The sequence below is a fragment of the Zootoca vivipara genome, chromosome 10 (assembly GCF_965207765.1).
Source record: "Zootoca vivipara chromosome 10, rZooViv2.hap1.1, whole genome shotgun sequence".
In the NCBI taxonomy this organism is placed as follows: domain Eukaryota; kingdom Metazoa; phylum Chordata; class Lepidosauria; order Squamata; family Lacertidae; genus Zootoca; species Zootoca vivipara.
Genome location: NC_142593.1, coordinates 50,971,043 through 50,998,805, shown reverse-complemented (window position 1 = coordinate 50,998,805; position 27,763 = coordinate 50,971,043). Strand labels below are relative to the sequence as shown.

General features: G+C 43.8%; 1 protein-coding gene across 1 annotated transcript in view; it reads left to right on the top strand.

The window, feature by feature from the left end:
* DCC (DCC netrin 1 receptor) overlaps positions 1-27,763 on the top strand; it is an 876,197-nt gene that overhangs the window by 818,271 nt on the left and 30,163 nt on the right. Inside the window, exons 23-26 of the mRNA XM_060280362.2 lie at positions 6,900-7,062; positions 14,949-15,175; positions 18,168-18,284; positions 23,854-24,009. Of these exons, the coding sequence (XP_060136345.2) occupies positions 6,900-7,062; positions 14,949-15,175; positions 18,168-18,284; positions 23,854-24,009 (663 nt within the window). The remainder of the gene's footprint in view (positions 1-6,899; positions 7,063-14,948; positions 15,176-18,167; positions 18,285-23,853; positions 24,010-27,763) is intronic.

Below are 27,763 nucleotides of genomic sequence, written 5' to 3'. Positions count from 1 at the left end.
GTTCATGGCTGAAAAAGCACCACATCCGCTCTTGCGACAGCCAGGGATGAAGGGGAAACAAGTACATCAGTTCCAGAGCCGCCATTGCACCCCCTTGTTGGATGTCACCCCATTGCATTGAATGGGGTGTACTGTACTGTTGTACAAGTCATCTTTGCCTTTCAGTAAGAAGAGCTTCCTGGTGGATGGTGTCTGAAATGGCGACTAAAATTGCTCTCACACAATAAAAATGGTTTTCAGATAATTAGAAAAGAACACAAAATGCATGCAGTGAGGTTTGTTTCTGCTTTGCATGTAAAGGCTCCTGATGGGACGTGTAATTTTAATTAAGCCTGACCTGATATTGCAAGTTGTGGAAGAAAAACCCCTATGGTTTACAAAAGATTTATAACTTCTGATCATTATCAACTTCAGTTAAGGCATGCTACCAGCTTCTTTCCTTAACCATGCCGTACCTAATGGGGATTCATGACTTTAAAAGAAGAAAATAAATGTAACCTGAAGGTTACATAAAGCCAGCCTCAAAAATAGAAAATTAGTACAAGACACATAGCTGATTAAATCAGATGGGCTTTTTTTTTTCTTCCAAAGAAGCAATTCTAGATTCTGTCTTCTTCTTCTTTTTTTAAAAAAAGTAGCTTATCAATAGATAGATGTCTTTTATTTTGTCTTTTAGGTAGCTAAGTCAGAGATGGTATCAGTAAAACCTGTTTAATTAGGTCTTCACAATGTTTTGCACCTAAGAATTTTCTTTACCAGAGCCTGGGTAAACCAGGGGTCTCGACTGTTGATGGCAATGTACATCATTAGTGGTGGAAAGCATACAGTGTGCATTAATGTTCACAGGAAGCCAAGGACTTCTGGGTTTGCTTCCCAGGATTTGAAATGTGAAAATTATTTCCAAGTTGTTGTTTTGTTTTGTGTTGTTGTTTGTTTGTTTTTGCTTTTTAAAAAAGACAGGAGATGCTTCTAACCCTCTGTTCACAAGTAATGGTGGGTTACAAGATAAAGCTCCTATATAAGAAGCCTTGTAGACCTTGTGCTATGAGATCTCTGGTGTAAAGTCAGAAGTGCTCCGCAATCTTATTTGAATCACTATATCATGTGTGCAGAGCCAAGTAAGCTTGGATCAGTGCAAAGAGAAATCGGTTTATATCCACCTAGTCATGTTGCACCCTTGGGATTCAGGTGATTAATACCTGCAGCATGGCTTGAATCTGTGGGAAAGCAGCTCCTGGAAAAAGGCTATTTTGGGAAAGATAGCATCAAATAAATCATTCCCTATCAGTTTTAAATATTAAAATATTCTAGCTTTCCGAGCATTACATTTGTGGGGGGGGGCTTTACATTACAGTTGTAAACACATGAATGTCCCCTAAAGCCACAACAAACTGTATTTATTGGAAAAGCGCAACAGATGGTTAGAACCAGTGTTGTATGAAATGTCTGCCATGTGTCAGAAATGAAGCCATTGATGTGGAATTTGGTCAATAGAGTGAGCCATTAATGTGTAGCAGCTTCCCATGTGGACTGGAGGCCACTTTGTGGTTTCTCTTCCTACTCGCTGGTGGTCAACAAAAGAGGTTTAAAGACTGTCTCAAGGCAAATCTTAAAAAATGTAGTATAAACACTGACAACTGGGAAACACTGGCCTGCGAGCATTCCAGTTGGAGAAAAGCCTTTACCAAAGGTGTCATGGACTTTGAAGACACTCAAACTCAGAATACAAGGGAGAAACGAGCTAAGAGGAAGGCACACTTGGCAAATCCACAACGTGATCAACTTCTGCACAGGAACCAATGTCCCCACTGTGGAAGGACGTGTGGATCCAGAATTGGCCTCCACTCCACAGTCACTTAAGGACTCATTGGACTCATTGTTAAAACCGTGTTTATGGAAGACAATCTTACTTGGCTACAAGTGGAAGAAGAAGAAGAAGAAGAAGAAGAAGAAGAAGAAGAAGAAGAAGAAGAAGAAGAAGAAGAAGAAGAAGAAGAAGAAGAAGAAGAATTAGTGGAGGCCAATGGCAGCATGAACATGAATGCCTTGATTTAGTCAGGGGTGTGCAACTTCCTAGAGACTGTGACTTCCACTATAAATAAACTGACAGTGATCTACCCATTGGATTGAGCAGAGTTGTTGAGCTTTTTAGGGGAAGGGTGAGCCAAAGTTGTTGAGCTTTTTTTAGGGGGCAAGACCAGAGTTGTTGAGCTATTTTTTTGTGGCAGGGGGGAGATCAGAGTTGCTGTGCTATTTTCTTATGGTCGCTCAGTGGAGATTGTGCGATCGACCAGGATTGACCAGGGGCAGCCCACGATCCACCACTAGATCGCGATCGGCCGGTTGGACACGCCTGATTTAGATAGAGCCATATTGGCATGGAAGCCTGCTGATTGGTTGGTTGGTTGGTTGGTTGGTTGAGTTTATTTATATGCTGCCTTTCCATATTGAGCTGTGCTCAAAGCAGCTTACAACAGACGTCCGCTTAAAAAAAACCCTGCATGAAGCATGGGTTCCTATGCAGCATAGCCAGTGATCCAGGATGATGGGAGTTATAGTTCAGCATGGAGCCTCAGCAGCCTGTCTTAACTGATGAGCTGAACTAAGCCAAGTGATCTCCTTTCGAAAGGAGTGGAAGCCTTAAAACGAATTCTGGAGTAGGTAGTTTAGTACAATAAAGCAAAAGAATATTAAACTAAACCACCATGGAAATGACAACATTTTCTTGACATGCTTTAGCAGTGAGAAACATGTTATTATATAATATTAAGGTAATTACTCAAGGATGTCTTTTTTAGAAGTGTCTGAGTTGCAGCACATAATAAGCAGAGGAGTTTATTTTTCTATTTTACTTGGCTTGTCACAAAATTAAGGCAGAGCCAAAATCTTGGCCAAGGCAGCAATCACCTCTACATACCCACCAGCTCTTGTTTTCAGGTCTATTTTCCCATGACGGCCCCTCTAGATATCTCCCCATATCTAGAATCTAAGGAAGCTATAGAGGGCTAGATGTCGATAGTAATGACTATTCCCCTCTAGATGTTCCCATTGCTGTGTTTTGTCTCTCGCAGCCAGGGCCAGCTCTGCTAATGGCAATTGCAGGGGAGCAGGGCATGGAGGTGAGTTGTTGGAAGATCGTGCTGTGTGGTCTACCTTGCTAGCTTGCCTCCTCTAAGCTAGCTTGCTTCCCGCATGTGTGGTAAAGGGCACTGTTCTTTCACCACTGTGGAAATAAGGTTGAGTGGCCAGTCTGTGTGGTTTCTTAAGAACATAAAAGTAGTCATGCTGGATCAGGCCAGAGGCCCATCTAAGTCAAGCATCCTTTCTAACAGTGCTCAACCAGATGCCTATGGGAATTCCAAAAGCTGGATGTGGTGGCTGCAGCACTCTTTCAACTTGTGATTGCCAAGAACTAGTGTTACAGAGTCAGCTTGCATTTCTTAGTACAGAAAGTATTGATCTGATGTGTAGAGATCTTTCCTATTCTATTTAATTCAAGAGGGTTCTGGAAGCTTCTCTGTGTGAAAAAAAAACCTTCATGATATTTGGGTTATTCCTTCAGAGAAGCTGAGTACAGCTGGTTTAAACTAGTTCTGTTATCTCTTTCTGTCAAGGTCGTGCTGGCTATAATAAGAGGCCAGAAGGGGCCTGAGTTTCACACTTTCTCCTTCTATCTCTTTTCCTTCTGGTGTGGTGTTCTGTATGTAGTGTCAAGGTTAGGCTTGTTATAACTTATTGTAAGTTTAAGTTAAGTCTGCCACAACTGGATTTCTTATGGATAGTGCCAATCCTGAATGTATTGGATTTGTGACCATTATGCTCATTTGCCTTCAGTAGCAGTAAAACTCTGCTGGATGAAATATAACTGCCTCTGGTCTATTAGTTTGGAATCCTGCAATGTGTTTAAGTTGTTACTCTTCTAACTATACATTGGAATCTACTTTGGATCAATACTGAGTAGAATTTCAATGACAATGTTGCTTCAAGCAGAGGAGGTTGAACTGGTATCCAATGACAGGCTTATCCTCCAGTGACTTATCTAACCCTCATTTAAAGTCATCTAAGTTGGTGGCCATCACTACATCTTGGAGGAGCAAATTCCATGGAGGAATGGGGGGGGGTGTTCCATCTTTGCCCCAGTAAAAAAAAAAAGTATTGAGTTGACCCTACTTGTAGAGTTTCAGCCATGGTAGTCCTTTGGATATCCTCCTGAGCCCAAATAATGATCCAAATGATTCTCCTTGGAATAAAATAAGTATCAATACCAGGGTAGGTAGAGGTCTCACGGGGTGACAACTAAGCAGTCACAGCTCAGACAGGTGTTCCCATTCTGCTCGATTCTGCTCTGCCCTCCACACTTAGCACAGCAGCAAATACTTTGGGGACCTAAGTGCAGGAAAGAATGAAATTAGGTGGCACAGTCCCTTGCTGTGGTTTCATTGACACAAACAGAGAAAGCTCATCACACCGAGCTTGGAAAATGCACCAATGATTCCTGAGAGGAGAGCGATCATAATTTTGAATCAAGGGTGCTGTACCAATATATTAACATAATTCGTGACAGATTGTGAGCTGAGTGTTAAAACAAGCACTCGAATTAGACAACAGATGAGAAGGTTCATTATACCATAAACACCATTGGGCAGGAAAATAAGAATCCATCTCTCCTGTTCTCCCATCTTCAAGGAGATACAGTTAATAAAATGATGAGCACCACCAATTGCTAACTAAATGGCTGCTAGTATGAAGTAAATGAAGGGTTCCTTACTTGAAATGGCTTCTTCCTTTCTGTGTTGTTATTTAAGACTTAGGAAGTGCCTGAAATTTCCCAAGAACTGTCTAGGGGTCAAAAGTTAAGATTGCTGCTTGTAGGCTAAGTATTTAATTGATGTGATACAAAGGAAAGAGGCAAGAAGGAAGCCTGCACCTTCACTGGTCAATGACAGGAGTTAGGGTGCTGTAGGGTTCACTGGAATCACCTGAGCCTTGAGCCATATTGGGCCATTTTGGAGGAATCCAGGCATTGGTTGAGTCAGGTTGAGACAGCCCCAGATCGCTATGGGTCATGTTGTGCATCCCAGAGCAATCCAGGGCTGTAAGGGGGCATCAGGCAGGAAGGAGAGGCAGGCATGAGCAGGAAGGAGGAGAAGCCACAAAAGGTGGGAACTGCTGGACAATTGCATCATCACAAGGGATGCATCATCACCAGGCCTCTCCTTCTTCCTGCCTCCTGAAGCAGCACCACACAAGATCAAATTCTCTGCAGTGCTGGTTGGTGCCCCATCGCAATGCTGAGAATCTTCTCTAAATTATGTAACACCCTGCAGGATCAAACCTGCTGGTCTTGGTTGGAGGATGGGGGCAGAAGGAGATGCAGTAGCTCCTTCTCCCTCCACCTCCCTCCCCATCATAAGTAAGAAATTGGGTTTTAACAACCCTTAGTCTTAACTCTACTAAATTGCTTCAGGCATAGATCCAGGGTGGAGCAGGTGGCCTTGGGGAGGACCCTGGGCAGGTCAGACTGATTGGAAGGGACCCACAAAGTGAACTGGGGAGGCTGTGCACAGGAGGCAGAATGTGAAGCCCTGGGGACCAGTGGCAGAAACTAGAGTGTGCCTTCCTTCAGCACTGCTCCCCCAATTGGAGCAAAGTGTTCTACCAGGAAAGTTATCTGCACCTGTTCCTTCTCTGGCCAATGGATGGGTCTCTCCCCTTTTCCATGATGTGTCAAAGCATAAATTCCCTGAGTTTTATGACCCCTTTCCCAAGCAAGCCCTGTTCTTTAGAGCAAAATTCACATGCACTTGGCAGGTATTAAATTGTATCTGTTTTTATAGGTGGGGATGGGGAATAAGGGGAGTAAATTTGTGCCAGTGGAGCATTATGTAGTTTGTCTTCCTACACATCAAAATACATCAGATATTTTTCATAAGCCATGATATTTCACTGCTCAGATCACAGGATGTGTTTCTGCAGTATAAAACATCTTACTGACGTGCAAAAAAGAATTACTCCTCATTGAAATCCACAGAAATCTTTGCCAGCTCTCCCTCTGCATAATAGTTATGCTTCAAGCGACGCCCACATGTGTCAACATACATACTTTGAGATCTTCAGCCCAAGCAACAGGAACTTGGCCCAAATGTCTGGTTTTCTGTGGGGGCTTCTAGAAAAAAAAAGCTACAAATTACAGACAACAAACTTTTCCAATTTCAAAGTTGCACTCTTATGGTTTAAGACCCTAGGCTCTCAGATAAAAAGCCCATTCACACAATCTGTTTTCGAGATGGAGAAGTCGCCACATAGTGGGGTTGCATATTTTTGCCTTTAATTTCTTCCTCCCTCCCTTCCTCACAGTACAATTATCAACATGTAAGTTCTGCAGTGTTGTAAGATCAAAAGAAAACTGAATCCTAGAAAGTTCTCAAAAGCTAGTGGTAAAAAGTCACCTGAAAAATGTTAATATGAATTGGCGTTCAATCAATTCCTATTAACATTTTCGGATGATTTTTTTTCATTCATTCATTTATTCTCATACTTAGGGAGATGACCGAAGACCAATTCCTATTGTCCTTTTTCATGATTCATTACAACAGAAGGAGCTAAACTTTGGCCTTCCAGATGTTGTGGGACTCCAACTCACATCAGCTCCAGCCAGTAGGACCAACTGTTGGGATGATGGCACTTGTATTTCAGCAGTGGACCACAACTTAGCCGCCCCAGCTTTTTAATCAGGGTGACCTGGTCCTGCTTAACTTTTTAGCAGCCTAAAGGAATCAAAGAAGACTTCAGTAGTCATTTGCTAAAGGTTCATGGTTCCTTAATTTTCCCATTTGGAAAACTGTAAACGTTACATTATAGCTGTTTGCAGTCTTTCAGGACTTTTTATGTTCTTCCAGAACCCCCCATTGGGCAGATGCACCCTCCTCATGGAAGTGTAACACCCCAGAAGAACAGCAACCTTCTTGTCATCATCGTTGTCACTGTTGGGGTGGTTACTGTCGTGGTGGTGGTGATTGTGGCTGTGATTTGTACCAGGCGTTCATCAGCACAGCAGAGGAAGTAAGTAACTGGAAAATATCCTTGTCCATCAATCTTTCCATCCTGCTCTGGAGCTAGTCAATCTGAGCAAACCTGGGGGGTTTTCTTCACCCTAAAGTAGATTCCGTGCAATGGTGAAATATGCTTAGGAATCCAGATACTTCACACAGTCTCATCATGTTTGTGGAACAAGTAAATGTCAAATTCAGTTGATTTAGTGGCCAGGAAAGACAGCCCCAACACTTTTTAAATATAAAACTCAAGCAGAAATCCGAGTAGTAAGTAATGCATGCACACCCATAATGGCAAAAATACAATAACATGTGAAACAACAGGGCTTCTTTACTTTACTGTTGGAAGATAGAGCTGATAGAGATCTAGGGGGGATTTCGCACACAGGATGCATGCGCAAAGAGTACATCATGGAGGATGCACCGGTAGAAGTTGGCTACAAGTAGACCTTTGTAGCTGGCAGGTCATTCTGATATGGATGTGGTATGTAAATTAAAAATAACAAGAGCTGCAAAGAATCTCCCAGAGTCAAAAGCTAGAACCAGGCTAGAACCTGGGACCTCAAGATCAGTTATTTGGGTAGTACTCAACTACATCATTCTTATTAGGAACAGGTGGCACTGTGGTCTAAACCACTGAACGTCTGGGGCTTGCTGATCAGAAGGTCGGTGGTTGAAATCCACACAACTGGGTGAGCTCCCATTGCTTTTTCCCAGCTCCTGCCAACCTAGCAGTTCTAAAGCACGCCAGTGCAAGTAGATAAATAGGTACCACTGCAGCAGGAAGGTAAATGGCGTTTCTGTGTGTTCTGTCTTCTGTCACGGTGTCCCGTTGCACCAGAAGCAGTTTAGTCCTGCTGGCCATGTGACCCAGAAAGCTGTCTGTGGACAAATGCTGGCTCCCTTGGCCTGAAAGCAAGATGAGCGCCGCAACCCCATAGTCGCCTTTGACTGGACTTAACCATTCAGGGGTCCTTTACCTTTTACATCATCCTGAGAGTAGTTCTATTGAAATCACTTGACATAAATCAACCAAGACCAGGCATCCCCAAACTGCGGCCCTCCAGATGGTTTGGCCTACAACTCCCATGATCCCTAGCTAACAGGACCAGTGGTTGGGGAAGATGGGAATTGTAGTCCAAAACATCTGGAGGGCCGAATTTTGGGGATGCCTGACCAATACTAACTAACTGATTTCAACAGGTCCACGCTGTGCATCTTAATCAGATACCACCCTTTGTTTTTCCTTGGAGTGAATTCTGGACTGAAGGTTCCCAGGGTTCTGACATCCTCCTATGCTTGTTGGTGGTTCCACCCACCTAGACAGCTAATAGGTTTCCCATAAGCTTGAAGAGCTATAAAAAGTTTCAGCATCAGAGTTGCCAGGGGAAAAGCATAGGCCTTGTCTGGATCCTCTCCCTGATTTTTGCATTCTCTGCTGCCCACTGAATTTCCCTCTTTGTACCTTCAGCTACTCATCCTGTCTACTGCCCAGCATCACAATGCCTAGGGACATCACAAATGAGGCGGGAGGAAGGAAAGCGAAACCAGACCAAATGCAAAGTGACTTTTGTATGCCTTATACTGCCAGCTAGTAGAATTGAAGAATGTGTTAGGAAACTTTAATAAGCTCTGTTAAGGATAAATTATGTAATTAGGGTGAGGAAGCAGTTTCAAATGGAGCACTTCAGCAAAAGATCATAAGCCTATCCAATATAAATAAGAGACAAGTTATTGGATTAAATGAATTCAGAGTTTGTTATAAAATAATTCCCAGAACCAGAAAGAACTCAAAAATCCATATGGCAACTTGATCATAGGAGAGTGGTCTTTCCTCTCATCCCTGAAAAAAACATCAATCTGTGACTATTATATTAGAAAGCTATCTGGAACAAAGACAGCCCTCACTAGTAATGGGAGGGAAACTAAGTACAGTATATGTTAAGAATGCCTTCTGCCACAGTTATAATTTACCATAACAAGCATCTATGGGTCTGGATCATGCTTTGAAGCTAAGCTGATAAAAATGAGGAATTATCATCCTGGCATTGCGGCATAACTAGGAATTCTGCCATTTCCCCCTTGGGATATTGTTCTTCTTTTAGCTTTGCGCTATGTTTCCAGCACTCATTAGCTATGGCATTCTCCTTTAAAATCTTGACTCTTTTCTGCTAAGCGTGGATGTGTTTGGGCTGTGTGTGACCATAGGAGAGCTTCACTTCCCCTCCAAGCCCTTCTGTGACAGCATGTAAAGCAAGAAGACACATTTGAAATAACAACATTCTTTCTTGTTTCTAAATACGATCTATTCCTTTCTTCCTCTGCATTGATATCAGTTGAGGCCCCTTTATGGAGCCATGCAAAACAAAGGAGGCAAGCATTTCATACCACCGGCTTACATGTGCAGTTGGGACCAATGAGGCAAATTGAAATCGGTATCCTTTGGCTTCCTTTGAACCTGTTTACAGCTGTGTATGAGCAGAATCCCTACCGGTGGGAGGACGGATATGGGGCAATAATTGCTTTAAATTGGCAAGACAAAAGACTGCACACCAGCCAGCTATTGAAAGACCTGATGGTAATGAATAATGAGCTCTTGTTTCACTTGTTATTTGCCATTACTGTGCAGCATCAGAGTACAACAATATGATTAGGAAACCAGCATTGTGGTAAATTTGATACAAAACTCTGGCTGGGATCCAAAGAACCCATGCATAAATAGAAAGTGCTTTCACATGTGGAGGGAAGGTTGACAGTTTACTGCTCTAGCTGTGAACCCTTGTGCTGGATTGAATTCTACTCCAGCAGATGCACCGCTCACTAACTAATCCAAGTTAAACAGCAGCAGCAGCAGTATAGGGGAAAAGATGTGGCAGTAAGGCAGTAGCAAGGCTGCACAATGGCACTGATCACAACCAGGGTGGAAGAAGAATATTTACTCATACTAGGTAGTTTTCTGCCTTAGTGGAATCTCTAGTTTCTACTTGAAAACTGAAATTTTAGAATATTCAAGGCAGCACCGCATAAAATGTGCTTGGCACAGTTCAAGGTGCACTTCTATTCATTTAGAAGATTCTTGGAAGCTTTTAGCTGTGCATACCAAACAAATGCAATCCTTCATTAGTTATGTTCATTCATTCATTCATTTCCATACCGTTTTATATTTTCCGGGGGGGGGGGGATCTCAAAAGTGCTTTATAGCTTACATTAAAACATCAGATAAAACATTGCAAAAAAAAAGCATTACGGAAGAAGGTCAAATATGCATTCAAAGAAACATAACAAACAAAAAAATTATCTTAAAGGTTCCATAATAAGACATTCCAGAGGAAGCTGCCATTGTGCGAATCTCCAAGGTGGATGCAGCCAATATGGTCCCTTCCAAATGTCATTTAGCTACAATTCCCATCAGCCCTAGCCAGCATGACCAAGAACATTTGACGGCCACTACTTTTGCTACCCTTGTTCAGTGCCGGATTTACGTATAAGCTAAACAAGCTATAGCTTAGGGCCCCATTCTCTTGGTAACCCCGAAGAAATTTAAAGGGGGGTGGGTTACTGGATGTACTTTGATAAAATTCACATTTTGTTATGTGCACATGGCTTTAGATACCTATTAGGTCCATAAATTACCATATAGCATATATCCAACACAAAAAAAAAAAACAGTGGCAATTTGTTTGCTGACAAAGGACAGCTAGACATATAAAGGGCCCCATTATCTTCTGTAGCTTAGGGCCTCATCAAACCTAAATCTGATCCTGCTCTTGTTCAAAAGGCATCTAAGAGCCACTCTATACAAGAAGTCTTCAGGGGACTATACCACTTTGGCAAGCAAGACAAGAAATCAGATGTTTGAATTTCTTTTTTTTATGGATAAGCATTCCAATACAGAAAACAAGCAGTCCTGAGAAAAGGCTAGACTAGAACCCTTGTCCCTGGCAGGCTGGTATTTAATAGGCATTGAAAAGAGGGCAGCACCTGCTTGCTCTCAATAGGTAAATTGCTCCCAGCAGCGCAATTTAGGTGCCGCCTTAAAAGGCTGGGTCTTAGCCCTTTGCTGCTCGGCGGGTTTCCGTGAAACCGACGGAGCCACATACGTGGTCCAAAGGTCCAAGTCTTTCCTGTCAAAGCGGGCGGTGTCAATTTTTGATGCCCGCCTGCGAAATCTTTCATCATAAGCAATTGCGGCCGCTTCCCCTGCCATGTTATATGCTGACCTTACGATGGACTGGTACACGATAAGGTGTAGAGCCCTGCGGGGATATGCCGCTACTACTACCCCGGAAAAAACTTGATAACAATCGAGCCAACGCTCGAAAGTCCGCTCCACCTTTCTCCCCCTGCCTTTCTTCTTAGTACCAACGAGGGCGTTTTCTTGCTCAGGGACCACCTCCTCTGGTGGAGCTAAATCAAAAATGTCTACATATTTACCATCCAATATCCTAGACCTCAATTTAGAGGACAAGTGACTGCCCGGAATAATATCCCTAGTACTGTTGGTGGAAACCGTGGTTTCCGGGACCAACTCTCCGTCGAGACATTCTTGAACAGCTCCATAACGAGCACGATGCGAATTCGCTCGACGAGCCCAGGCCCAACGAGGAAGGCCAGAATCCACTTCCCCGTAAGCCCAGTACAACCCCATAGAGTGATCAGAACCCTCGGAGCTAGAGGACGAACCTGAGGTGGTCGAAGCCGAGGTATCGTCCTTGCGCCTCTTTGCCCGCCAGGCAAAAATGTGACCAGAAAATGGTGGACGCAGCTTTAAGAGGGGCCCCAACAACCAATCAGATCCAAGGAATTTGCATACACACGCCCCCCATTACTCAGCATTAGCTGTGGCCTTACACAAACCAAACCCTAAGCTAAATTTCTTAACAGCCCTACCACAATCCGCTTTATATTAGATGATATAAAGCGCTATGCTGTCAGCGTGGGGCCTGATGTCTAGCTGGAAGGGGTTGGCAGGTAGCCTCAGCTGGAGCTAAAAGTGGTGTCACTTTATGTAACAGAAGAAAGCATCTGATATGGGAGTACACAAGAAGAACCCTCCTGGGTTAGACTGAAGACCTATCTTCTCCAGGGTCCTGTTTCACAAACTGGCCAACCAATGCAGCAGCCATCTATTGCTATTGCTTCCCAGCATATACCTAGTCTGATCCATATAGCCATCATGACTAGAAGTCATTGATAGCCTTATTCTCTGTTCGTCTAATTCCCTTCTAAAACCATCTCACATGAGCACTTCTGTCTGGATCCAACTCTAGCAAAAGCAGCAGGTTATATCAAAAACTTTTTTTTTTACAAAAGGCCTCGAAAAGAAAGGCCTTATTTAAGTTCTTACGAGCATCTGAAGGAACTCCTTCCAGTTCTTAAATGTATTTACCTGTGCATTGCAAACCCTGCCTGAAAGGTGAATTGAGTAGTTTCTTATAGTTACTCAGCAACTATTGGCCATGTATATAAACATACATGAGCTACTTTCATACTGGGATGCAAAATGTGGTCAAGCTGAGTAAATCTCCCAATCTATGGCTATGAACTGGACCTCTTGACTCTCTCAAATGACACAGGAGATGCTTTTTGGTAGAAGACATAACTATGGATGCATAAAGTCAGTTTAGTAAACCCACACAGGTTCACTTACCTGTCTGCTTAATGGCTTGCCTTAACTCTTTATTACAGGGACTGAAATCCTTTGTCAGCTGGGGCTTCAATTACACTTTTAGACTAAGCAGAAACCAGGCATCTGACCCCATGCCCTTGGGATTTAAAGATGCCATCCTGGTCTCAAGAGGCATAAGAGCTTAAAAACCACGAGAGATAAATCACAGGAAGCTTTCACAGAAGACAGGATGATCAACAGATCAAGACATCTATCACTGTAACAGTGATGGCTGTATACTATATTGGAACATTGCCCCAATGACATCTTCTCCATGCCATTTCTATAATACGAAGCATGATTTGTTGCATGAACAGTTATTTTGCACATACCACTGTTTACTTTCTCTTCAAGGAAGGTCCAACTCACCATTAAGTTGTTACAGTAAGTCACCAGTTGGTTTGACAACAGCCTGCAGAGGTGCTAAAAACTATGGCGAGCTTCCTAGCTGGTTTGGGGGTGGCCCCTGGTTCTAGAGCAGGTCAAATAAATTAGGGTTGCCATATTTCAAAAAGTGAAAATCTGGACACAAAATTTGCCAAAAAACCCCCAATGCTTCCTGCCAGGGGTTGTTGTGGCTACTCTTGAGTAACGACCCTCCACATCTGCTTGTCTTTCAGATGTTTTTATTGGTGCACATTATTTACAGTGTAAAGCATCCAAAAACATGTCTGCCTCAGTCTGAGTCAGAATCTCGCAATGCTGGCTTTCTGTTTCGTGCCCAACATAATAGCCTGGGAACTGTGAAGCGCCTCCCCTTTCTCCGACGGGGAGCCGTTCGCCTCAATTCCGGCGTGGTGGGGAATGGCCTTCCGACCGACTGACTGTCGGCCCCTTCTTCCCCTTCCCTTTCTCTCTCCCCTTGAAGCAAGGGCTGTCTGATGCTGCCAGAGCCTTGGCTCTCCCTTTCTGTTTCCTGGCTCTTGTAATCTGATCCTGTGCTTGACTTACTGCTTGGGGAGGAACTCGACCTGATGAGGGGGGGGGGTTGTTCCCTATAAGCCTTCCCCCTTACACTTCCGATATGGGTTGCCGTACGCCCAGGTTTCCCCAGACATTTTTACCGATTCCTAAAATTTCACTCAGACGTTCTTTCCAACAGACGAATCCCAGATGTGGCAATGGCAGCTGGAAGGGCCCACACAAATGTGCATGTGTACAACTGTAAAGGCCTGGGCTGGAAAGCTTTAAGGCCACCACTGCTATAATAATAATAATAATAATAATAATAATAATAATAATAATAATAATACATTATTTATACCCCACCCATCTGGCTGGGCTTCCCCTGCCACTCTGGGCGGCTTCTAACAAACATTAAAATACATCAAATATCAGAGGTTAAAAGCTTCCCTAAACAAGGCTGCCTTTAGGTATTTTCTAAATGTCAGGTAGTTGTTTATCTCTCTGACCTCTGATGGGAGGGTGTTCCACAGGGCGGGTGCCACTACCGAGAAGGCCCTCTGCCTGGTTCCCTGTAGCTTTGCTTCTCGCAGTGAGGGAACCGCCAGAAGGCCCTCGGCGCTGGACCTCAGTGTCCGGGCAGAACGATGGGGGTGGCGACGCTCCTTCAGGTATACTGGACCGAGGCCGTTTAGGGCTATAAAGGTCAGCACCAACACTTTGAATTGTGCTCAGAAACGTACTGGGAGCCAATGTAGGTCTTTCAAGACCGGTGTTATGTAGTCTCGGCGTCGGCTCCCAGTCACCAGTCTATCTGCCGCATTCTGGATTAGTTGTAGTTTCCGGGTCACCTTCAAAGGTAGCCCCACATAGAGTGCATTGCAGTAGTCCAAGCGGGAGATAACCAGAGCATGCATCACTCTGGCAATGCAGTCCGCAGGCAGACAAGGTCTCAGCCTGCATAGCAGATGGAGCTGATGCTACATGGGAGATGAGTTGAAGCAAAGGAAATACAAATTGTCCCCGCCCCATAGCTTGACCAATCACGGCTAGGACTCATAGATTTTAAAAGTGTAAACTTACCCACGCTGGCCAGATGTACTAAGAAAAAACGTTAGTGAATTTCACCTTTGCAACCCCCACCCCGGAATTTTCAACAAAATATTCCTCCCATTTCACTGCCCACACCTAGTGATGAGAATTTTGGGAGCCTGAAGACTGAAGCCCTGATGATGCAAATAGCATTATCTACAGGACAGAAAGTTACACAGCATTTAAGTACTTCAGATGTTTTGACTTTCCGCTCCTTTTCTCTTCCCCAACAGAAAACGTGCAACTCACAGTGCTGGCAAGAGGAAGGGCAGCCAGAAAGACCTGAGGCCCCCAGATCTCTGGATACACCATGAAGAGATGGAGATGAAGAATATTGAAAAGCCAGCGGGTTCTGATCCAACAGGAAGAGATTCCCCGATGCAGAGCTGCCAGGACATCACTCCAGGCAGCCACAGCCAATCTGAAACCCAGATGGGCAGCAAGAGTGCCTCACAGTCTGGTAATATTGCTACCTATACAAAGGGCCAGTCAGCGCATGCACAGACATTGTTGACAATTGCTAAACCCTCTATGACTCACAGATGAATGTGTGAATGGCCACCACTGACAAACATTGAGTTTATGACAAATATCAAAGCTTTGTCTCTGTTGTGAATTTCTGTTTGGTTTGGTTTAATGCATGAAAGTGATAACCTGATCCTGCAGTTATTCAGATGGTAAGTATGGGTGTCTTGGAGGAAAGGTGGAATATAAAAAGCAAAGAATGAATAAAATACAGCAATGAATTCTGGCCCTTTGGCCCATGTCCCCTCCCCCTCCCAAAAGGTGCTAAGCTTAAGAGAAGTTTAAGATTTTTTGCTGTTGACTTTTCTTTCTCGATTTATTTTGTATTGCTGCTTTTGTGTATTCTGAGCCTCCTTGGAAGGAAAGCTATACATGTGACAGTTGTTTACAAATATATTGCATTGATGTGCTGCCCTATCCACCAAGGAGTTCGAGGTGGTGTACATGATTCTCCCCTTACCATTTTATTCTCACAACCACTCCATGAGGTGGGTTAGGCTGAAGCACAAGGACCGGCTCCTGGTGAGCTTCATGGCTGAGTGGATTTTTGAACCCTTGTCTGTTGGTGACTTGAGGAAGTCAGTTGGTAGTTCACCACACCTCAACCAGTGTAATGTATCAACAGAGTAAGCCAGGCATCCCCAAACTGCGGCCCTCCAGATGTTTTGGCCTACAACTCCCATGATCCCTAGCTAACAGGACCAGTGATCGGGGGAGATGGGAATTGTAGTCCAAAACATATGGAGGGCCAAAGTTTGGGGATGCCTTGAGTAAGCACAGCCCCAGCAGAGTCTTCAACTATTTCCTGCTCCTAGCAGACAGTTTATCCAGAGTCCCTGGTTAAGGGGGAAACTCTCCTATCACAGATCAAAGCAACAAAGTTTTTATTGTCTGCAGATGCAAGACAAAGCTGTACACTGCTATTTACTATATGCAGTTCTTTGGGTCCTTGAAGTAAAGATACATAGGTGCAGAGAGATCCACTAACACTATCACCATTCTAGCTGACACCGCTGTGTAAAACCCACAGCCTCTTCGCCTGACTCTCACGAATTCAGAGCAAACAGCAAACAGTACAACAACAGGACTTGACAAGACACAGTGAATGCAGGGCCCTAGAGACTCTTATACCTGTCTCTACACATAGCCATATTTCCTGAACCAATGGGTGGGTGAGCAGCTCAGCAAGTCATACACTCGACCTCACTTGTGTTGCTATGGCAACCCAGTGCACCTGGCACCCTTATCTCAGAACATCCAGACATGGGGAATGTGCTCCTCAAGACACGAGCCCAAGTACTGGGTGCTTTAACCCATTGTTCACATGGGTCGCCCTAGTCCAACTGCTCCACCTAATCTCTGGTCCGGGCACCTGGTACGGTCACCAGCACTCACCTATGTTTGTGTGCATGCATTGCATTTATATGCAAGGAGCTCGTGGTTGAGTGGCACAACATTGCCCAATGAGCTTCCATGGGGCTGAGTGGGGATTCGAACCCTGGTCTCACCGGTGAGAGTCCATCACTCCAACCATCATGCCACACTGCCTCCTTCATTAATATGGAGCAGAAAGTGTGGGAAAGTCCATGACTGGTTGTGCCAATACAGTTTTTGCAAAATGCAGCCAGAATAGTTTCCTGCTTGAGGCTGCGTGCTCTTTATTCATTTTGGTCCTTAGCTGGAAACTTTGCTAATTATATCCAAGGCCTGATTTAATCGGTGATTCTGGTTGGGGGCAAAAATTGCTTATCCATGCATCAGTGTTCCGCTTAGCTAGCTCCACATTTAAATTGGGCCCCCAGCCCATTTGGATGCCAGGATAGCACCTGCTGGGGCCACGGATCCCTGGCATGATTAAGGGCCCAGTTTAAACATGAAGCCCACTGCATGGAATTCATAATGGTAAAGCAATTTTAGCTCAACCAACATCACATTTAAATCTTGCCTCGGACACCCCAAATATATCATTATTTCTGCAAAGCATTAGCAAAAACCAGATCTGAAGTCAACATAGAGAAAAATGATATTTACATAGTTCAAAGGTCATTTGAAGCTTAATGAAGCTCTAACGAGCTTCAACTGGTTTCATTTAGCAAACCTTCCATTGGCAAAACTACTAATTGATACTTTAGGATCTTACTGGGTTATTTATGTCAGCATTTAATATAGCAAATGATGCATATGGCAAAAAGATATATTCCTTTACCTAACCACATTTAGAACTAAAACATTATCTCATTGCATTCATCATTAGCCTGCCAAATCGTCAAGAGCTTAATTTGGGGTAATATTAAACCACTTTTTATTCTTGTAACTCAGCTAAAACATTTAAATCTGGTGCCATTAAATAGAGAGCGAGACTTATTTTTGTTCCCAAATACATTGCATAGACTCTCATTTCTATAGCAAATGGCCCTGAGTAAATGGGTGATTATATGCCGCCTTTTAAACACTACGGCCAATCACACAGAAGGCAGAATGCTGATTTGAGCAAATAATTAGTGTGGGGGAGTTTGGCCATCCCTGCAATGGAGTTTTTCCATGAACTTGAAGGGAGGTCAGCAGCAAACAACATTTTAGGATGACAGTCAGGGTCTCTTTCTCTCTTTTTTGGCAGTGTACTTTTCACTGCAGCTACAAAGAGGCATGACTGCGAAGCTGCGATGAAATTTCATAGAAATGAACTAGCATTAAAAGTCAATTGCAAAAAAAGGGGGAAGCAATTCTTTCTGTTCCAAAGTGGTCTTTCCAATATTCTGTGGTCCTAGGAGGAGGCGATGCTTGCCAAGTGACCAGCATTTTCCATCTGGGAAGATATGGGGAAACTTTTGTCTTGCACTGAGCCCGCTTGGGGTGGGGTGAGGGTACCTGCTCATCTTAACGTGTGGAACCCTTGCTCATTTAACTCTTATATTGCAATCTCCCAGCTCCAGACACAGAAGAAGTGGGAAGCAGCATGTCCACGTTGGAACGGTCACTCGCAGCCCGCAGAGCAACCCGCACCAAACTCATGATTCCAATGGACTCACAGCCCAGCAATCCTTGTAAGTTGTGTTTCTGCAGCTGGGGGGGGGGAGAGCTTGTGGCCCTCCAGATGCTATTGGACTTCGCCTCCCATTAGTCCTGGCCAGCATAATCAATGATCAGGGATGATGTAGCAAAGCTACAGGTTCCTTGGCCTAAAGGATAATGCCCACCCTAATTCTGAAACAGAAGTGCTGTTGCGTTTTGTCATATGAAAAGATAACAATATCTCAATAGGTAAAATTTTTGAGAGTGTTTTCTCCCACGTGGTCCCGTCCACCAGCTCAGGACATCACAGTAGGTCCTGCTCCATGACCCACTGGTGGGTATGAAGGGTGGGGTCTTTAGGTTTTGAGACCCTTAGTGTAAACAAATCAGCCAATAAGTCTCTCCATGGTTTTAAGTTTGGTAATAAGTTGTAATTCAGCAACTTCTCTTTCCAGTATATTTCTGAAATTCTTTTGTAATATGACAGCTACTTTGAGATCTTGTATAGAATGTCCTGGGAGATTGAAGTGTTCTCCTACTGGTTTCTCTGTCTTGTGATGACCTGGTCTGAATAGAGACATTGGATTCTTATTTCATTATACATGATAAAGCTATTTTTGGCCATCTCATCCCTTGCATTTTCTTGTAAGACTAATTGCAGTCATTAACAGTCATCAACTGGTTTACCACACCTATCAGCCAATCACCCATTCCCACCACCCTTCTGAGTAATACCCCTCCTCACCCTCTCACTATATATAAGGGTCTGGTGACTTCTGTTTCAGGGTATCTGAAGAATTGTGCATGCACACAAAAGCTCATACCAATAACAAACTTAGTTGGTCTCTAAGGTGCTACTGGAAGGAATTTTTTTTATTTTGTTTCGACTACAGCAGACCAACACGGCTACCTACTTTTATCTTGTGCGCTGTCTTGACTTTATAAACTTGAAAGCTTCCAAATTTTCAGGAAAAACAAAACCTGAGGGACCTCATTGTGGACTAGAGAAGAGGGCACTTAGATGCCAAACAGGTTCGTATGGGTGTAAGCAATCCTTCAGATGGCTCAGTCACTAACCATTTAGGGTAGGGGGACGTAGGTGGTGCTGTGGTTTAAACCACTGTGCTGCTTCCACTTGCTGATCAGAAGGTCTATGGTTCAAGGCCCTGTGATGGGGTGAGATCCCATTGTTCCGTCCCAGCTCCTGCCAACCTAGCCATTTGAAAGCACACAGTGCAAGTAGATAAATAGGTGGGAAGGTAAACAGTGTTTCTGTGCTCTGCTATGGCTTCACCACCACAGGGATTCAAACCGCTGACCTTCCGATCGGCAAGCCCTAGCCTCAGTGATTTAGACCACAGCACCCTGCAGGTGCTGTTGGACAGCAACTCCCATCATTCTTAACCATTGGCTATGCTGGTTGAGGCGGATGGGAGCTGTGGTCCAGCAACATCTGCAAGGCACACATTGGCTACGTCTGATTTTAGATTCAAAGGTCAATATAAACACCTGAAAAAGAGCCAAGAAACAGATAGGCATGGTACCAATACAGCTGCCACAGCATAGATGCAACATGACCCAGCTGGCATTTCTAGACCCACCAAGTTCAATATGAAATCACCAAGCATTTACAGTAGCGTTGCGAGTGCTCATTAACCCCACCTGGGGGGAATTTTTATTTTATTTTTACTTTTTGGCGTTCTCAGGCTACAAGCAAAAATGGGAGGCTTATCAAGTGCCTGGAGAGTTCACCTGTATGTAGCTGAAGGGGAATGGTCCTTGTCCTGGAAGCTCAAAAGTTATGCAAGCCTAATGTAAACAAATTGCTGGGTAAGGGAGAAAGACGGGGAGTAACCTACAACAACAATAATTTGGAATACATGGCAGCACCAGATCATTTTAATCAGAGAGTAATTACTAGAAGCTAATAAGGATGTAATTGGTTTCTGAGCTGCAAGCAGACGCTGTTCAACAAACTGCACAGAATGAGTTGATAGGATTCTGGACTGGACTCCTTCAGAGTACAGGTCAAGGATCATGTTTTTCAATGAAAGGCAATGCCCTGCACATTACAATTTCCAAATTCTGGTTGTTGTAAGATGAAAATAAGGGGCCTGCTCTATCAAGCCAGAGGTCTTTGAATAATCCTCAAAGGCAGCCCTAAAAAAAAGTGTAATGTAGTAATCTAATCTTGGTATTGTCAAGGTATTGATAGCTGTGGCCAGACCCAACTTGCCTAGGAAAGACTGAAGTTGGCAGAACAGCCAAAGTTGGTTGAGGATGCTTCAAGCCAGGAATGACACCTGAACATTTGTCTACAATGTTGTCTCTAAAAGGGCCCCGCCCACCCCCCAAAAAGTTGTGGACCTAATCTTTTAGGCTCTAACAAATTGGCAGATAGCACTGCAGACTGGCTAGAGGTAGGGCAAACTGGTTCCTCGTTTTCATAAAAAGCTAGTGCATCAAAGATGTTCCTTCCTTGCTGTGTTATTTTAACACATGCAGTGATTTATTGTTATTGTTTGCATTGTATACAAGCTGGTGCATTCAAAAAACGTGACTCTCTACCATGACCTACAGTTCAAAGGATTGCAGTTGAGAATTATGCCATATCAGTGTGCCAGTTGCATCTGAAAAAATGGGTTGGTGTGAGTCTGAGTCAAGTAATAGAAGATAGCATTGTCTTTTTGTTAGAACAGCTTTTGCCATTTCTTCCTGATTTGAATTTGGAAAATGCTAGCAACACCCCCCCCACACACACACACACACACTTCTCCTATATCATATACAGTGGTACCTCGGTTTATGAACACAATTGGTTCCGGAAGTCTGTTCATAAACTGAAGCGTTCATAAACTGAAGCAAACTTTCCCATTGAAAGTAATGGAAAGTGGATTAATCTGTTCCAGGCGGTCTGCGGAGTACTTAAACTGAAGCGTTCATAAACTGAAGTGAACTTTCCCATTGAAAGTAATGGAAAGTGGATAAATCTGTTCCAGACGGTCCGTGGCATACTTAAACTGAAGCAGACTTAACCTGAAGTGAACTTTCCCATTGAAAGTAATGGAAAGTGAATTAATCCGTTCCAGATGGGTCCGCGGCGTTCATAAACCGAAAATTCGTAAACCGAGATGCTCATAAACCGAGGTTCCACTGTATAATAATATCATATATAATCAGAAAACAACAATCTGTAGGTGTAATCTGTTTATCTGTGCTATAGTCACTTTGTAAAAGTCATGCCTTTTTTAATTGCACAAAATGAAATTGAATCTTCACTCACTTGTCCCGGCATAAATCAGTTGGGCTACCATTGAGCTTGTTGCGATAGAGGATTCTGGCATGACATGGATGCAAACTTATTTATCCATATGTCAGGTGGAAGGCTGGGAAGAAGGAGGGAGCAGGACAGAGACAGCTGCCACTTTTTTCTAATGATGGTCTTGTTCTCTCTCTCATTCTCCCTCTCCCTCCCTCCCTCTCTCCCTCTCTCCCTCCCTCCCTCTCTCTCTCTCTCCTCTCCCCCAATCCCACCCATCCTCAACTCACAAATAGTGTTTAATCTTCTTATTTAATCCTCAACAGCATTTATGTTCCACCGTTTCAAAGGCCACAAATGTGAAAATTCTTTATCTGCTTTGCTTTTGCGCCACTGCCTTTCAAAAAGAGGTTACCTATCACAAAGCTATGGGTAATTTGTGTTTGAATCCAGCAGCAGGGAGAAGCTTCAAGTCTTCGTTTTCCTTTGAAAGCACAGGTGGCAAGAAGGACAGAGAAAGCAGAACAGCCAGTAATTTATTCACAGGCTAGTGGTTGGTAGCTGACCTGTGGTTTTTCTACTCCCAGTACAAAAAGTGCACATTTGCTGTTGCAAAGGAGCATTTCAAACAGGCATATAGATATAGATATATATGGGGTTGAGGGGAAAGCAATGAAGTGATCATGCAATTAAATCCATGGAAATTATAAATAATATGCTTCACATTCACAATACTTACTTTATTATAACGGCAATCTAATCAGAGCAAAATAAGATCAGGTCCTGATATAAATTGAATGCCGGATAAAAATTCTTGCCCGTGAATTGCAGTAGGAGGCTAACATCCTATCAATGTCAGGCAGTTATGAACCTGGGGTTAGAATGTCAACCATGTCAGCTCCAGCTTTTCTTACCCAACAGTTTTACTATTGGGTAAAATATAACAGCAACATAGTAAGGGCAACCTCTTCATGGATCAATGCCTTGTCGTGGCGGAGGGGCTTGAATAACTCAGAGAAGCTATGAGCTATGCCATGCAGGGCCACCCAAGATGGACAGGTCACAGTGGAGAGTTTTGACTAAACGTGATCCACCTGGAGCAGGAACTGGCAAGCCACTCCAGTATCCCTGCCAAGAAAACTCCATGGACAAAGACAACAGGCATATAAAAGTTATGACGCTGGAAGATGAGCCCCTCAGGTCGGAAGGCGTCCAACATGCTACTGAGGAAGAGCGGAGGACAAGTACAAGTAGATTCAGAGCTGATGAAGCGGCTGGGCCAAAGCCGAAAGGTCGCTCAGTTGCGGATATGCCTGGAAGCGAAAGGAAAGTCCGATGCTGTAAAGAAAAATATTGCATAGGAACCTGGAATGCCCTTACTATGTTGCTGTTATATTTTACTTTCATGCTTTCGTACGTTTTGTAAATTGATTTTTTTTAAAAAATAAAAGCTTGGAGATGCCTAGGGAAGGATTTAGTTGAGAAATGTGGTAACTATGTAGAAATACAAAGAAACACGTTGATAGCCCTCACAATCTCTGCTGTCTTCTGTGCATATTCTGCTCGCCATCAGAGATGTATTATTGCATGCTTTAATAATATTTTTGTTTTTATTATTACAGTCCCCTAAAAAAAAGCATTTAGAAACAAACTACCAGTTTGAATTGGCCCTGATCATTGTGACTGTAAAATTTAGCTATAGTAATGATTGCAGTAGATTTATGATTCTGACCTTGAGATCCTCGAGTGATGTATTCAAAATAAACTCCTTTACCCTCATGCTTATTCAAGGAACAGAATGATCAAGGTGGATTCCACTCTCCCCAGCCCTTCTTTCCCATCTGCTCTCTATGGTGTGCATTCAGTATGTTATTCTCTAATTTTTCAGACCAGTATAGGCAAATCAGGAAAAAAAGAAATGAACTATGATAAATTCTTTTTTCTTCTTTAAAACAAAATTAATTTCGCATTTCCATTCTAGCTTCCTGCAGCTCACATGGATTTTGACAGCAGTGGGCATCTTCCAATTACTCACTGCCGTTAAATCATGCCTCGCTCTTAATTTGGAGGCTGTGCTGAACTTTAAATAAGCGCTAATTGATCAGTTTTTATTATGAATAGCATCAACTTGATTTGTAATTTAATTCATCATGTGCCTTCTTTCCTTTGAGCAGCTGATTTTGACATGATTGAACAGTTTTGCTTTTACTTTCTCCTAGCCAGCAATGAGGCTCCAATATCACAGTGGAGTCTCTGCCAAACATCAGGTCTCCTGCCTCTCGGAAGCATCTTCCTCACCCAGACAGCCATGATAATAATCACCACCCCTTTTTTATTTTCAGCTGTGGTGAGTGCCATCCCGGTGCCAACACTAGAAAGTGCTCAGTACCCAGGAATCCTGCCATCCCCCACCTGTGGATACCCACACCCTCAGTTCACGCTCCGACCTGTGCCGTTCCCAACGCTCTCCGTTGACCGGACATTTGGAACGGGAAGAAGTAAGTAAGGTGTTTTCTCTCTCCCCCCCCCCCCTCAGCTTCAGGACACTGAAATAAATAAGACACAAAATGGATGCTACAAGTGTATTCCCACCAGTAACAATGCAATTTTAAAGCGAAATGACCCCTAGAGCCAGATAAATTGAATCGTCTTCAAGAAAGATTCAAGAAAGACGATTCCACCTAAACATTAGGAAGAACTTCCTGACAGTAAGAGCTGTTCGGCAGTGGAATTTGCTACCAAGGAGTGTGGTGGAGTCTCCTTCTTTGGAGGTCTTTAAGCAGAGGCTTGACAGGCATATGTCAAGAATGCTTTGATGGTGTTTCCTGCTTGGCAGGGGGTTGGACTGGATGGCCCTTGTGGTCTCTGTGACAGATATAGTGCCCTATTGATTTACGACTCAATTAGGGCTACTCACGTCGCCTGGCACACTTCCTTGCAACTCTGCTGCGTGGGTTCTATGAAATTGGTTTAACAGGTGGAAGTAATGGAATAATCCAATTAATTGTTTTCTGAAAGCACATCTAAAAGCTTATTTTCCCCCATTTACGCTTGGACCTAGAGGTCCTGTTGGTGTGTTCGCACCACAACAACCTCATTGCTGACTCGCCCCCTACCCTCCTGGTACACCAAAGCAATGGTGCTGATAGGAGGTTAGGGAAGCAGTGGCACCCTGCGAACCACCGCTCCTGAGTGTGGGGATTAAGGAAATTACAATGAGGAATTATGCACATGGAGCGCAGGTCATGTGTCTCTGCTGCATACAGTGGATTGACTGGGCTTCAATTCACGAGACATTGTTTCTGATAAAATTCCCAGAAGCCTCTGCATCTCTGCCATTCTCTCTCAAGCAGGCACAAGTCATTTGTCTAAACCAGGCATCCCCAAACTGCGGCCCTCCAATGTTTTGGCCTACAACTCCCATGATCCCTAGCTAACAGGACCAGTGGTGGGGGAAGATGTGAATTGTAGTCCAAAACATCTGGAGGACCTACGTTTGGGGATGCCTGGTCTAAACCATGTGTTGCAGGCTGGCAAAGAACCATTGCATTCCTGAAAAACATCCTGTCCTTTGAAGTAGGTTTCTCGAGGTGGTAAAACCTGGAATTTCTATTGCTCTTCTTCCCTGTTTACATGTATGCATGGAGAATGCTTTGTAGTGTTGATAAGGGAGATGTTGGGAGGGGGGGTAGGATTTCAGGATACTCTTTGTAAATTATTCACTGTACTAGGATTTTATTGGAGCGTTTGAATTTTGGGATGCCACCTTGATTATAATAAAAATAGCCTGCAGGGAGAGGGAGAGAGATTCATTCTCATTTTTTCTCCCTCAGGGCTTCTTGCTGGTCAAAAGCTCGTCTTTGTCTTTCTTTACTTTCCCCATTCTTTCCTTACTCATGAGTAAATGCAACACCTGACCCCTATAAATGTCATGTTTTCTTTCTGCCCTGACCTGCATTTGCCACCTGCTTATTTCTCTTTGCCTTGCTTGCCATCTGCCTTTTCCCCTTACCTTGCTTGCAAAGGAATTTTAGTCTGACACCTCACCCATTCTCCTGTTGGCTCAAACAATGGGGGCTGATGGGGAGAGAGTTTTCTGAAAGCACCGAGGGTTCTCCTCCTGTCTCTAGCAAAGGTTCTTCCTGCTGGGATAGGAACCGTGCAACTGAAGTATCCTTATTCACCCCTGATTGATCGTGATCTTTACCTTGTTTTGCCTTCACAACTACCCAAGGAAGGCCATCCACCTCCTCCAATTTAGCAGACCGGGAACTGAAGCTGAAAGAGAGAGTGACTACTCTCAAGATTGAATTCTTTTTCCCATTGATGCCACTGGTGTGCCTAGCATCCGCACACCTCTGGCTGTCAAAGCCAAGAGGCATTCATAGGCAACCAGACGAAAACATGACACTCTGTACACATTACTACTGACATGAGACACCAGGCAAGTGGTTGCTTTTCTTTGCACTTTCCTCATGCCTGGTTAGCGCTCTGTTTTGGAAGAGCTCGCACAGAATTTGAACGTGACACCTGAACTTTTCATGGCCATAGGAGTAAAATGGGAAACATCAGCTATCTCACCCAAAGGATTGTTCTGTAAATAAAGGATACAGTTACTTTAAACCAGGGAGAGCAAACATAATGCCTTCCAGGTGTTGGTTGACTACAACTCCTATGACCCCTTGCTGTGCTGGCAGGGGCTAGTTGCAAATGTAGCTGTCAGGACTGGTTCAGCTGTGGTTCAGCACAGAAACTTAGAGATGAGCAGTAAGGTTGATTCTTTATTCAGAAAGGCAAAGGCCAACAGAGAACACCATGGGCAGAACTAGCCTGATGAAGCAGTTGCCAGAACTGAGGATCTGAGACTCCTCCTTCTCAGCTGCCTCACTCTCACAATTGCTTGCTCAGCCGCCAACTCGTCTGCCCCCTTCTCCCTGTGACATGTCTTCTGTATCCCACAACTATCTGCCTTCCCACTGCCTTGGGAAGTTAGAATCATGGAATCATAGAATCATAGAGTTGGAAGAGACCACAAGGGCCATCCAGTCCAACCCCCTGCCAAGCAGGAAACCCCATCAAAGCATTCTTGACATATGCCTGTCAAACCTCTGCTTAAAGACCTCCAAAGAAGGAGACTCCACCACACTCCTTGGCAGCAAATTCCACTGCCAAACAGCTCTTACTGTCAGGAAGTTCTTCCTAATGTTTAGGTGGAATCTTGTTTCTTGTAGTTTGAATCCATTGCTCCGTGTCTGCTTCTCTGGAGCAGCAGAAAACAACCTTTCACTCTCCTCTATATGGCATCCTTTAATATATTTGAACATGGCTATCATATCACCCCTTAACCTTTTCTTCTCCAGGCTAAACATACCCAGCTCCCTATGTCGTTCCTCATAAGGCATCGTTTCCAGGCCTTTGACCATTTTGGTTACCCTCTTCTGGACACGTTCCAGCTTGTCAGTATCCTTCTTGAACTGTGGTGCCCAGAACTGGACACAGTACTCCAGGTGAGGTCTGACCAGAGCAGAATACAGTGGTACTATTACTTCCCTTGATCTAGACACTATACTCCTATTGATGCAGCCCAGAATTGCATTGGCTTTTTAGCTGCTGCATCACACTGTTGACTCATGTCAAGTTTGTGGTCTACCAAGACTCCTAGATCCTTTTCACATGTACTGCTCTCAAGCCAGGTGTCACCCATCCTGTATTTGTGCCTTTTGTTTTTGTTTTTTGTTTTGCCCAAGTGTAGTACTTTACATTTCTCCTTGTTAAAATTCTTGTTTGCTGAAGTTCTTCAGCTGTAGCCTCCTACCGTTCCTCCTCATCTAGCCAGTCCCTGACAGTTGGTTACCTCGACACCATACATCTCAACTACTCTTACACAGTCATGGCTTCTTCCAGAGAAGCCTGGGACTAATAGTTTGTTAAGGGTGTTGGGAATTGTAGCTCTTTGAGGAGACTAGGGGTCTCATAACAGTACTGAGCTGAGTGTTCCCATGGTTTTACCCAGTGTAGGATAACTTCATGGGTTCATAAATGAGATATAGCGAGATGTCGGGTATGTGAACCAGGAATATTTAACCTGAGCCATGAGATCCATGCTCAAATGTAGACAAGTACAAACTGTGCACTGCAGTAACTCATTTCAGAGTCACGGCCCCTACATTATTACATGGCTGCACATACTATTGATTGGAGAGAGGCGCCCTTCAAATTCATCATAAGCAATGGCACCATGGACGGTGCAGC